The sequence below is a fragment of the Micromesistius poutassou genome (assembly GCF_964030765.1).
Source record: "Micromesistius poutassou genome assembly, chromosome: 5".
NCBI lineage: Eukaryota > Metazoa > Chordata > Actinopteri > Gadiformes > Gadidae > Micromesistius > Micromesistius poutassou.
In genome coordinates this window covers 10,597,280-10,610,508 of record NC_140275.1, presented here as the reverse complement: position 1 = coordinate 10,610,508, position 13,229 = coordinate 10,597,280, and the positions used below count along the sequence as shown (strand labels likewise).

The window sequence follows — 13,229 nt, the reverse complement described above, 5'->3', positions numbered from 1 at the left end:
TATTTTTGTTTCTTAACTACAAGTTTTTTCTGAATTCATTACAACTATTTGTTTATTCATTTACATGTAATACGCAGGATTTGGTGTAAAAAAAAAAAAAAAAAAGGTAATTCACAACAAACTGACTTTGCGCTGTCATAATCATAAAGTATTTTGTGATTAGTTTGAGTAGGCCTATAAAGAAGTAAAGTCGTGCATGATAATTCATTTTTTGTTCTAAATACATATCGACCGTATACGATAAAAAATAAATAAATTATATGACTAGACATTTGATAATCTTGTAACTGGAGATCTACTGCCCTCTTCTGTAAGACTACAGGTAATGCAGACTCGAAATTACGGAATCATTGATTAAAAAAATACGTGAAATATAGATTTCCTACCAAGCAGACAATTTAGTTTGGAATATAAATTAAATGCATATATAATATTTATATTACCATTACATATTTACGTCACTGTCTCCCACAATCCCTTGCGCCGGTGAAGTGACCTCTGCTGTGCACAAACCTGTATTTGCAAGCTGAAGCCATGGCTCCTCCCGTCGCTGTTTCTCCACTGATCAAGGTTTGACTTTTATAACATACCTAGTGTCAACATGAATCGGTTGTATGACACTCTAACCTGCTGTCTAATTGCACCGATATCCTCTTTGATAAGCGATAGCTTATCAACCCAGAGAATGCTAATGTTATTATGCTATTAATGTGAACCAGCAAGCTAACTGTGGACGAGCATGAAACATGCAGCACAAAAACAAAGATACAACAAATATATTTTACAGTATTGAACTGTGTTATAAACTATTGTAATGCGTGCGTTGAATACAGATATTTCACGCAGCTTCAAACATAAATCAATCGTGAACATGAATGTGGTCAATTAACATGTAATATGTGTCCATAGACTGCCAGGTATTCAGCATTAATTGCTGGGATCATCTATGGAAAAAGGAGATATGGTGAGTAACTCCAGATGCAAGTGACAAATGTCCCAAATCAATTGCATTAAAACGTATAAGAATCCAACCATCTGATTGGATGAATGGAATTGTTTTCTCAAACATCCAATGCAAGAGATCAAATAAAAGTTTATTTCTGGCTATGCCTGAAACAGTTCAAGGATCGTGTTTTTGTACCAGTAATGTGAATATGTCCGGTAAAGTACTAGAGGTCAGTATTGACAATAAAAACCAAGGGTATCACTCATTGTACATCTTGTCCTTTCTCCTTCTCAGACGAACTGAAGCCCATTGCTGCGGAGGAGAGGAGGGTTGAGGAGGAGGAGAAAAAAGTCAGGGAGGAGAAGGAACGCATCGCCAAGGCGATTGCCGAAGGTAGTCCCTTGCCTCCTCTCCACACCCGTAACATTGGATTCACGTTAGAGTTTATTATGAATATATGAGCTGCTGTATTGTTAAAATTGATATTAACGTGATGGTTTCAAGCAAAGCTAGTGTGTTGCGCTGAATGTTTTGCAGTGTAATGGACATGGCATAAGGCATATCTGTGTGTCTAATGCCAATCTTAACAATTATTTAGAGAAATCTTTTATTTTAGAAACATAGTCATTTAGCTCTTCAATATTTGGTTGTTGTAGCTTCTCTGATTTCAATCTGCCGTTCTTGTTTGAAAACTTTGAAACTTTAAAAGTGACTATTAAATGTAATGAATGTCTCTTCTTTTTTCTCTCAGCCTCTGAAGACACCATCCTGAAGTAAAGCTCTGGACCTGAATGTAGTCTATATGTACAGATCCTCACAACCTTGTGCAATCCCCCCTTTCCCTCGCTCGTGCTCGCTTGCTTTGGAACACCAGGTCAAACCTTCTCCACTCCACAGTTTGTAGTCACTCACTGTACCTCTTCTGATTTTGTGGCTACCCTCCTAAATACCATACTTGTATAAAATGCGCTGTTACATTATAAATGCATTTGTTTACTTGGGTTATTCATATATATTGAAATATTGATATTAAAGTTTGGTTTTGAACACAAAACCAGAATATTACCCTCTTGTATGTATGTGACTTTATTTTACCTGGTGTTTTATGTTAATTAACTTGGCCAAGCAAGCAAAAGCATTGACATATTACATACATTTTTTATAGGAGTATGTAATATTACATGCAATACATGCAAATTGTCAATGATACTGAATGTGTCATTCCTGTGTTATTTGGAAATGGTTACTGAAATAGGGAATAATGGGCTTGTTATATTATTTATACATTCAGAACACTTAAAGTCGCAGGGGTAAAATTAAGCCCCTCCCAGTTTGTAGGCGGGAGACTTTCAGAATCAAAAACTCAATAACCACTGTCCCACTTTAACCGGCTCCAACATTATGAAAATCACTATCGATCAGCATTGACTAGATATGTCCAGGTTATTTTAAGCTATGAGCTGGTTAAAATGTTACATGGTGCGACTTTTAATTTATCAAGCCAATTATTTGGGCAGCCAGTAAGTCACCTGCTTTCTTTAAGAAAGCTTTCCTAAGTGTAATACTTGACATGACCTTGTACTTAAGAAGTCTGTTCTCCACACCATGGCCGGTTAAGATGTCTGAGAGAGAGAAAGGCAAGAACTTGAAAGGCAACCCAAAAATAGGCTAGGTCTATATTTAGTCGGCTTTCCTCACTTTGCTCTCGCAAAATTTTGAATTATTATGTGTCAGAACTGCATATGATTATGTAGTTGGATTCACAAAAAGTTTGTTTGAATATAATGTAGCCACAAAATACTTTTAATAGATTTAAGTCTAAATGTCATCTATACTTAAATCCCCTTTAATAATTAATTTCAGTCCAAATGCAATGTATACCCAATTTAAATGCTACATTACAGAAGTCTTAATTGATACACATGATCTCACTATGTATATATCCTTACACATAGGTCCTATTGTAATGCATACATTATTTAGTAAGTAAGTATAACCCCTGTAACTCCAGACCTGATTGCGGGGTTTAAATCTCTGTTTAACTACCTTTCCCGTAACTTGCTTCAATTGTCTGGGATTATAAACAGACACAGTAGACTGCCCTCTCTCACCTGGACAACAGGGGGGGAGGATACCGTATTTGTAGGGCCGATACGGAGAGGCTCAGGGGGAGCTTCTACACAGTGCCATACGGTTCCTGACTGAGGGCCGTGCCAAAAGTACTCCCCTGCCCCAGCATGCTCACATGCCCACAACAGACTCTCATGACAGTCTATCACTAGCTCTCAGTCTAAAAGTAGAACTCTTATTTCACTTGTTAATCTTTTTTTTTTTTCAATTGAAGAACTGTCAAAGGAGAAGGAAAGGTTTGCATTTCACTGCAAGTTGAAACATGTCTGACTTTGAATGTGACTTATACAACTTGTACTTGAACTTGAGAGAGGGTTAGGTAACTCCAAATAAATACTAAATGGTATATAGCAAGAAACTTAAAATAACTTTTATGGTTCTGTTGAAAGAATATGTGAAATATGTTGAAAGAAACTACAAAGCATATAACGTCAGATTGTCAGAGGAATATTATATATAATATACTGTCTGGAAAGTATTTAACCAAATATAACTGGCTTAGAAAAGCCTTAAGCAGCCATGTAACACGCACCTAAATACACCTGCAGTCACGTCATGTAAACAAGGGTGAGTGCATGCACAGGTCAACCCATTCACCTGAACATGTGCTATTATTATTATGTACAGACCTGCAGTCATTACATAAAGCCTATACACTGCTGTATGCAAAGGCTTCCACAGATTACAGTGAGGATTTGCTTTAATTGGATCAGTGATAGACTTAAACGCATTTAGGTGCAAGATGTGAAAACAAACAGGTGGGCTTGTCTGTTGTCTTGTGGGTATATAAAGGGTCACTCTTGGTGTTTACAGAGACATTCTCTACAGAGACATTCTGACAGCGAACAACGTTGGAGATCTACCTTTCTACAGCTCCATGTAAGTTGGCTTGGACTTTAGAGATTGGTGGCTTGCCTGTTTTTACCATGACTTTTGTACTGTACTTTGACTAACCTATACATGAAATCTTAAATGGGAAAGCAATTTAAAGCAATGCAAACAATACTAGGGACTACATTACCAAATCATTTCTTTACCAGACCTTTAACTAAATGTGTGTTATTGTTTGTGTTGATTTTCAATAAATATATCTCTAATAGTTATATTTGTGCTTTCCTTCATCCAGAATGGACTTCCAAATGTTGGCTCTGTTGATGGTGGTGCTGGCCTGCGTGGAGCAGAGCCTCGCCTCCTGTGTGGTGGAGAGTTTCACTGTGAAAGACGACTTCGACCCCAAGAGAGTGAGTCAACAGAACCCAGATGGACCTGTACCATACTGCATTATTAGTGACTTTTGAAACATTTACATAACGTGTTCACATCTTATTGATAGTACCCATATAATATATGGATCAGTTTTCCTTAATGTCTTAGTAGTTCTTTGACCATTCTTACTTTTTCAACATTTCTTAACCTTTTTAATTGATTATGGTTATTTTGCTGTGACCACTAAATGTACCGTCTGAGATTAACAAAGTAAACTTTTATCTTGAGTGACCAAAATAAGCACTAAACCATAACAGTTGAGCTCCCTTGCTGTACGAGGAGAAATATATATTGTACTCACTATGCAGTCTCGTCAACGCTGGCGTTTCTGTGTTTCAGTATGCAGGGAAGTGGTATGCTCTGCAGAAGAAGGATCCGGAAGGCCTGTTCCTCCAGGACAACATCTCCGCTGAGTACACCATCGGCGACGACGGATCCATGGTCGCCTCCTCCAGGGGCAGAGTCACCCTGTTTGGGTGAGTTCTCCAGGTTTCTAAAATGGTACATTGCGTATAATTGAATGAAGTTAAAGTGCAATACAATGGCATTTAGAAGCAGGTTTGGCTATAGATCACTTGATTAGTCTGTTTGACTTATTTTTACACACAGGAGAATGGTGAAAAAGGGGCATGGGTTTAACAGTTTATCTCCTTGCGCAATTCGTCTTAAAGTATATCCCCCCCAGGGTTTCTGACACCATGGGTCAGACAGTATATGTTAGACTGACAGTCTTCTACCTGGAACTGTCTGCAGGTTCTGGGTGGTGTGTGCCGACATGGCTGCCCAGTACTCCGTACCGGACCCCAGCACCCCCGGCAAGATGTTCATGAACTACCAGGGCCTGGCCAGCTACCTGTCCAGTGGAGGTGAGCCACAGTCCAATCACAACATGCTGACCAAACTCGGGGTGACTATGGGGTTGCTGACTTATAAGCTGTAGATGTGTGTGTGTGTGACACCAAAAATACACACACACACACACCGCCATTACAAAGCTCCTACTTACTGGGATATATACTGATACAGGGTCATGGGGGTAAGGTTAACTCTATGGGGAATCACATGGGCGACAATTTTAAAAGTAGGAACAGTTCCAAGAATTTCCAGACCGAAAAACAGGGGGCACCAGTTAACCATTGTGTTAACACAATCTCTCACACACACACACACACACACACACACAGGCTAATTGGTATTCCTCTGTAGGTGACAACTACTGGGTGATCGACACGGACTACGACAACTACGCCATCACCTATGCCTGCCGCACGCTGAAGGAGGACGGCAGCTGCGACGACGGCTACTCCCTGATCTTCTCCCGTAACCCCCGCGGCATGGCCCCGCCCATCCAGAGGATCGTGAGGCAGAAGCAGGAGGAGCTCTGCATGATTGGACAGTTCTCGCCCGTCCTGCAGTCCGGTACGTTTACATCACCCCCATTAGAAGGACACACACTGGACTTCAGCACGCAGAACGGAAATGAGTTGATTTCATAAAAGGGCATGTTTGACAAGTTCAAGTCGATCACAAGTCATTACAAGCAATGTTTAATTGACCCTTAAGTGAGTTGGGATTGGGAGAACATTGTGGATATCAATAGAAAAGAAAATTGAATTGAACTCATATAAACCGTTCATCTCTTGTGTCTTCTCAACAGGAGCTTGCTAAACTAATCCAAGCCAAAGCTTTTCTGGTGAAATCCTGCATTGTGTTGGACTGGTCTACCTGGTGAGGACTGTGGTCTACTCAAGACCAAACGTGGATTGTACGAGTGACCAGTATTTCTTTAACACCGACCGTGATGATATCTGAATGTATACACTTATGCAGTATAAGTACAATTCAATGTCCCCTCAGTAAAAAGCATTCTCAACGTATATCAGTGTAATGCCAAATACAATAACTACAAATCTGATAGAACCCTTCACAGTATCGCTACATTATTGAGGAATCGTCATTGTTTAATCAGTTTGTATTGCTGACAATAAATTTTACAGAAAAAACAAGTCTTTGGACTTCTGTGGATGTCCTTTCTTTTATTGCGCAAGAGCATATAGACGTTATTTACAACAAGGACATCCCAATTCCCAAAATCTAAAAACAGATTACAAAAAGGTGCTAGCATTGTGGAAAAAAGATAAATGTCTCTCTCTCACACACACACACACACACACACACACACACACACACACACACACACACACACACACACACACACACACACACACACACACACACACACACACACACACACACACACACACACACACAGGCTAGTGGTCCTGTGAGTACGGTTCGGCCAGAGAGTAGGACCCGGGTCTTCCCCAGTAGTCCAGGGCCCGGACCCTGTAGACCCCCGTCACCTCCTGGTCAACTGTGGAGACACAAGGCACACCGTGTCCTAGTTAACGTGAACCCCATTACCTCGGTGAACGTAAACACCACGCGTAAATGATTACTACCCTTTTAGTGAATTGTTCATTAATGGTTGGGCAATGCCAATTCCTGCATAAAGTAAAGTGTTGACCAATGACTCAATGATAGTCAATTCCTTGAAATGTCACCTTCTCAGCAGGTGATTCAGCTTACTGAGGATTTTCACCTGGAGAGTAGACCTAGGATATACCGAGGGTTCCTACCTGGTGAGTAGACGTAGGATGTAAAAATAGAGCGCCGGTCGTTGATGCGATGGAAGTCCTCGCCGTCTCTGGAGAATTCCACCTCAAATGTCAGGAGGCACCTGTGACGATACAATCAGCAGCAGAGAACGTTTGGCTTCCCCTGTCTGGCTAGAGCCTCCTCCAGGGAGGACGAAGTTCCTCCCTGGAGGAAGTTAAAAGGTTTTAAGGAAGTGTATTGGTTCATGTTAAAATCCATTGCTGTTTCTGGTGCTACAACAAACAATGAAAGCTCATTTCATATTTGCACTGAAATCGGTGTTGTTCTGACTCAAGATAGCCACCGAAAAGCCTGAATCAGTTTGAATGCCAAGGTGAAAGTAATAAAGTGTTTCAGGGTCAGGAGAAACCTACTTGGAGTCCACACAGTGGTCGGACCAGACAATCAGGACTTGGCCTTTGGTGATCTTAATGAAACGCAATCCATTGACCTGACAAGAAAAACGAGCAAACAGAGACACAACACATGTACTTGCAATTGCTTTGAACATATTGCCACATCTACTTTTTTCAACAGTTTAGCCAGTGACAACCAGAATACACACAAGGTGCTTATACAGTACATAACCCAAAATACAGTAAGTCGCTACCTTTCGCACATCAAGCATGGTATTTTCATATCGATAATCTCGGGGGTCAAATTGAAGGCCACGCACGGTGTGTGTCGGGAGGGCTGACCTGATCGGGCACTGCTCGAGGCTTGGCGCACACGTGGACCAGCAGGACAGAGGGCAGAGACAGCCTCAGATCCAGGGTCAGAGTGTCCCCTGGAGGCACCGGCCAGGGGCCCTCAACATGGGGGTCCTAAGTTCACCAAGGGACACACACACACACACACACACAAAACAAACATTTGGTGTGTGAGTTAACAGTAGTTGCAGACACATGCACACACACACAAGCATATAAATAATAACTAGGACGTGTGCGTCTTTCATTAGTATGGATGTAAACTTGACCTCTACGGCCCTGAGCTGCTGGAACTGCTGGGCCGTGGGGAAGTCAGGGCTGCCCATGGCCTGCCACAGCTGCTGGGGGTTGGTGACGTTGTTGTCCAGGGAATATGTCACGTAGACCAGGTCTGGGAATGGGAATTTACAGTATATAATATCTGGATTATTCAGAGATATATATAGTATGTGTTCCTTGATTGACCAGGAGGTCATGGTGAAGAGGCTACTAGGACAAGTCAAATTGGGGAAAACAAAACAAGGGAATGTAGCCATATTTCAACAAAATCAATTTGTTGCTTTCATTGCTGAAGCATGAAAATACATTTTGAACATAGTAAACCAAGGAGAATACTGCATGGTGCACAAAAGGATACGTGTTAATATGGCATATAAATACACATCAGCACTGTAGTAGAGCTAGCAGATAAAATTTTTTTTAAAATAGCTTTCTTCAAATGAACCTTTTTGTGCGGACAGCCCCTTCAGAGTCAGGGTTGCGCGCTGAGTGCTGGTGGAGGAGCTGCTGTCGTTGCTGTTGTAGATCAGCACAGCAGCCTGCCAGCTGTCGGAGGACCCTGGGACCCGGGGCCTCTGGGAGCTGGCCAGGACCCCCACCATGCTGCCGTTCAGCCCCCTCCCAGAGTCCGACACCTGAGCTTGGACCTCGACGTCTCCTGAGGAGCCAGGCGCACACACACCGTTATCGTGAGACGAGGACTCACTCGCAGGATAAATATCATGACACAAACAAAGACATTTGACATACTTATTACATCATTATGTTATATGTGTATATAACAATGATATATATGTATATAACGATGACGATAACGTCTGTCCAGTGATCCCATGGAAAGCATGACAGCATTTGGTGTAGTCATACATAGTCAATACATATATATATATAAATATTGTACATTAATATAAATAAAATGATTAAAATAGATAGATAACAGTACTAACAGTTAGTAGTAAAAAAAAGTATTGGGACAGTGAGTATTGACACCGTTTGGCTTCAGCAAAACAGGTTCACATTACATTTAGTACAGCACTACATCAAGAACAATGGGGGTGAGATAAAACTATAGATAGAGTATATACATACTTCATCTCCCATACTCTGATATATAAATCCCAGCGTGGGATTTTATCCCATATCCCATATACTGTTGAATGAAAAATGTATGAAAAACTCCACGGTGACCAGCGCTCCCCTCACCGAGCAGAGCCAGCAGGCCCATGACGGTCAGCACGGGCTTCCGGATCAGCTGGACGTGCGGCGGCTGGGTGTCGTTCACCTGGAAGCGGGCGGTCAGGGTGCGCTGCGTGAAGGGGTACGGGTGGTAGCTGAGGAAGGCGTTGTCGTTGCTCAGCAGGGTGTAGTTGATGGTCCCGCCGGCCGCCCTGCGCGACACCAGGTCCTGGTGCTGAGCGATAACCTGGTAAAGGGGGAGGGGGGGTAAGGGGGGGAGGGGGGGGAGAAAGTGATGGCGAAAGTTGCCTCTTTGCTATTTTGGAGTGCGTCTGGTTCTTCCAGTGGGATGACTTGAAACAACTGGTCAGAACACGATTCTAGTGTGGGAAATGACTTTTAAAGAAACATACACACCCACAGTATATATAAGGCCTATATCATATATATCATAACATATATATATATATATATATATATCCCTTGTGTGTTAATGGACAAAATAAAATGTAGATTTTTTTACATTACAATTTTTTACACGTACATTTATCTGAGGGAGCGTCCATGAAGGCCGTGACTTTTACATCTCCACCCTGCATACCCAGACTGAGGAACACATTACCGTAGCCGTCTGAACTAACTACACTGGACGGACACCGTGGTGTTACCTTGACCACCATGGCGGCGTAGGTGACGTCGGCCCTCCACGGCAGAGGCCTGGACCAGCCCACCAGGGGGTCCGCCTCGTCGTTGTAGACGGCGAGGCTCCGGAACAGGGGGAAGCGATCCTGGATCTCCCGCATGGTCTGCACCTCCTGCTGCAGGATGGGCAGGGAGAGGCCCCCTCCCTGGAGCCGCAGGGGGGGGAAAACAGGAGGTTATTTATGAGCACGACTAAATGGGCTTTTGGACTACGCAGATAGATGACCGTGATAAAAAAATGTCCCTGTACAGAACGACCAGGTTCTCGTTTGATAATGAAACACGGACATTAACCGTAAGTCAAATAATGCTCTTGTCATTGTTTTTTTTCCAATAGGAACTTAAATTTATCCATCCATTCATCCATCTGTTGTCATTGCCTGTGTGGGGACCCTTGTCTTTCGCAAGTTTGCAGAGCGACAAGCACACCGTTCACTGTAATGATCACTTAAGGGGACTCAACTCCACAAAAACACCCAAGCTAGAACTCAAACCCAAACCCATGTCATATGCACTTGCTTTGGAAACAGCACTAGTTTGCACAGCCCTCACCTGGCTTGCAAAGTCAGCACCCCCTCACCTCCTCCTCACCTTCTTGTGCAGGGCAATGTAGTCGAGACGGACGCCGGTCTGGCCGGTGAAGAAGTTGGTTCCGTTGTAGCAGTGCTGCAGCATGGCCCAGCAGAAGGGCGAGTGCGGGGGGGTGTGGCACGAGTCCCCCGGGCCTCCGAACTTCAGCGCCGGGCTGGCGGCCCGCAGGCCCTCTGAGCAGGCATCGTAGTAGTTCAGGAACCCTAGAGGAGGAGCGGGGTGGAGATCAGATCACATGTTAGGGTTCAGGAGCCCTAGAGGAGGAGCGGGGTGGAGAGATCAGATCACATGTTAGGGTTCAGGAACCCTAGAGGAGGAGCGGGGGTTGAGATCAGATCACATGTTAGGGTTCAGGAGCCCTAGAGGAGGAGCGGGGTTGAGATCAGATCACATGTTAGGGTTCAAGAGCCCTAGAGGAGGAGCGGGGTTGAGATCAGATCACATGTTAGGGTTCAGGAGCCCTAGAGGCGGTGCAGGGTGGAGAGATCAGATCACATGTTATTAACGCCAGAAGGCAGACTCAGTTGTGACTCCAGTGTTACAGCAGCAGAGTGGTGCAAATCATTAAATGAGACATACTGCCATAGGGAAATCAGCATACACTAGGGGTGTTAACGATACACTCATTCGATGCACGTTTCATTTCGGTACGTACTGAGAGAAAAAAATAAAATAAAATAAAATAAATTTGGAATAAAGTTTTTATTGATTATCACACAGTGCCTGAGTGAGTGCCTTGTATTGTCCTGATGTTTTGTGTTGAGGACCACGATGGAAATAAGTCCTGGAATTTATTGTGTTTTTATCCTCAATTGTATTTGATGTCTTTTGTGTAAGGCATTTGTTTGATACAATTTAATAAATCAAATCAAAATCCAATTGTTTAATAAAAATAAAATAATAAAAACTGCTGTAGCGAATCGTGACTTGTTCGTTCGACGTGTATCGTTACACCCCTAGCATACACACACACACATTTGTTTTTGGACATTTGGTGGCACATAGCAAAATCCAGTTCACTTCAAGCACACAGAAAGTAATTCTATCCAACAGCACCGTACCTTGGATGGACATGGTGACGTTGTCAAAATCATGGTTGTTGGGTTCATTCCATGTTTCAAAGTTCCACTGGGAGACGACCCCTAAACCATATTTGTCTGCAAGATGGATTAAACACAGGATTTAGGTTGCAGTGTCTCTTTAAGTAGTGAAAGTAGTGATAGAACATATATTTGGTCAGAACACTGATTTGGGATATAATGGATGTCAACGGTTTGCCAAATGCCCAGTTCGGAACATTCCTACACAGAGAGATGGGGAGAGTCAGTGAACAATGTCAACAAATTAAACTCAACAAACTGGCCAAAACGTTTAAGGATATATGTCATATCACTATTATACATATCACTACTACTTATTACTCAGATTAATGGCCAACGTCCCAATTACAGAACAAAACTCATGGCTGATTTACATCTGGACATAGACCTCAACAGTTAACCTGGGGTCTAAACAGGCCGGCCAGCGCTCTCTCGCCCAGGCAATGACTCACCAATGTACCGCTTGGCAACGAGGTACACCATCTTCCTCCACTCCTCCACCTGCTGCTTGTCCTCCAGGTCACTGAAGAAGTTGGAGGCGCTGCCCATCAGTTCAAAACCTTGCAGTGTGACAACAGATACAGGAGGAGGCCATGCAGGACAACAAAATGAGGTCTGTTAAACGTTTGAAGACAAGGACAAGCACAGGGAATAATAGTATTTTAATGTCTGGACACGGCTCGACCTATACCTGGTCTCAGTCCGTTGATCCACAGGAGTTCTATCAGCTGATCCAGCTTGGTGAAGTTGTACTGTGGTCCTCCTTCAGCATGTCTACACAGGAAATCAGAAATATGTCCATAACTACATGTTATGTCACTACTCATTAAAGTCCAATATAGCCCGCAACTTACTGTATCGTGACCAGCTCCAGCATCCAGTGGATGCGGACCTGCTGGATCCCTCCATGGGGAACCGAGCCCACATAGGCGAGGTTCAGTTCCTGGTCTCTGCTGAGGACAAACCGGTGGGCTTCGGTGTGGGGGAGAGGGGGGCTGCAGAAGAGCCATTGAAGTGTAAAGCTTAGGGTGTATTAGTAGAATAATTTGTAACCACCTTTAACATATGAACCAAGACCGAATGGCTAATAAAGTAATATGCGTCGCTTTCTTTCCCATTTAGTCATGTGATTTAATACTTTGGATCTCGACAAGGATTTACCTACCAAAAACCAGTACTGGTCCAAAAGTGTTTAAATTCTCCAAGCGGTTTCTCCACATCCACCGTGATAGCAAACGAAGAGCCTGAAGTGTGGTTTAAGTTTATCAGGAAAACTAGAGTAAAAGTCCACTTAACTGCTTGTTTATAAGTGAGCATGTTGGCGATGGCTGACAAAAACAGACAAGTACGCATTTAAGATAGTGAAGGATCAATCTGGCACGGATTATTTGCCACTAAAGGCAATTATTTGTATTGTAAATTCTGTCATTTTTATTTTAACAGAACTACAGCATAGCGATCTTCCAAAGCGAAGTAGCTACGAGGGATGACGTTTTAAATACGCGACCCCATTGGTTGAGTTGCACAGTGGGCGTGTCTACTGGACGCATGTAAATAAATGCTTCATTTTTTTTATTGCCAAGGAGTAAGATACATGATCAGTTTCCATTCAAATCTGGTGGCTACCAGTATCCACTTTTTAAATTTCTGGATATTTTGGACAAATGAAGT

At 42.8% G+C, this 13,229-nt stretch overlaps 3 protein-coding genes across 3 annotated transcripts; 2 read left to right on the top strand and 1 right to left on the bottom strand.

Moving 5' to 3' along the window:
• The first annotated feature begins 472 nt into the window (after positions 1–472).
• atp5meb (ATP synthase membrane subunit eb) lies at positions 473–2,011 on the top strand. Its single transcript, XM_084467850.1, has 4 exons — positions 473–570; positions 910–964; positions 1,241–1,339; positions 1,698–2,011. Exons 1-4 carry the CDS (start codon positions 535–537, stop codon positions 1,721–1,723), a joined length of 216 nt encoding a protein of 71 aa, XP_084323976.1. The 5' UTR covers positions 473–534; the 3' UTR covers positions 1,724–2,011.
• Positions 2,012–4,203: 2,192 nt separating this feature from the next.
• On the top strand, positions 4,204–6,010 carry LOC311343266 (purpurin-like; the record flags this gene model as incomplete). Its single annotated transcript, XM_084468144.1, has 5 exons — positions 4,204–4,317; positions 4,682–4,818; positions 5,096–5,208; positions 5,549–5,761; positions 6,000–6,010. The coding sequence occupies 5 exons, from the start codon at positions 4,204–4,206 to the stop codon at positions 6,008–6,010; spliced, it is 588 nt and encodes a 195-aa protein (XP_084324270.1).
• Positions 6,011–6,335: 325 nt separating this feature from the next.
• On the bottom strand, positions 6,336–13,021 carry idua (alpha-L-iduronidase). Its single transcript, XM_084467950.1, has 14 exons — positions 12,724–13,021; positions 12,413–12,553; positions 12,250–12,332; positions 12,011–12,118; positions 11,520–11,615; positions 10,459–10,661; positions 9,834–10,013; positions 9,193–9,412; positions 8,435–8,647; positions 7,980–8,101; positions 7,699–7,824; positions 7,375–7,451; positions 6,982–7,082; positions 6,336–6,716 (listed from the first exon to the last, which is right to left on the bottom strand). Exons 1-14 carry the CDS (start codon positions 12,909–12,911, stop codon positions 6,616–6,618), a joined length of 1,959 nt encoding a protein of 652 aa, XP_084324076.1. The 5' UTR covers positions 12,912–13,021; the 3' UTR covers positions 6,336–6,615.
• Positions 13,022–13,229: the final 208 nt, after the last annotated feature.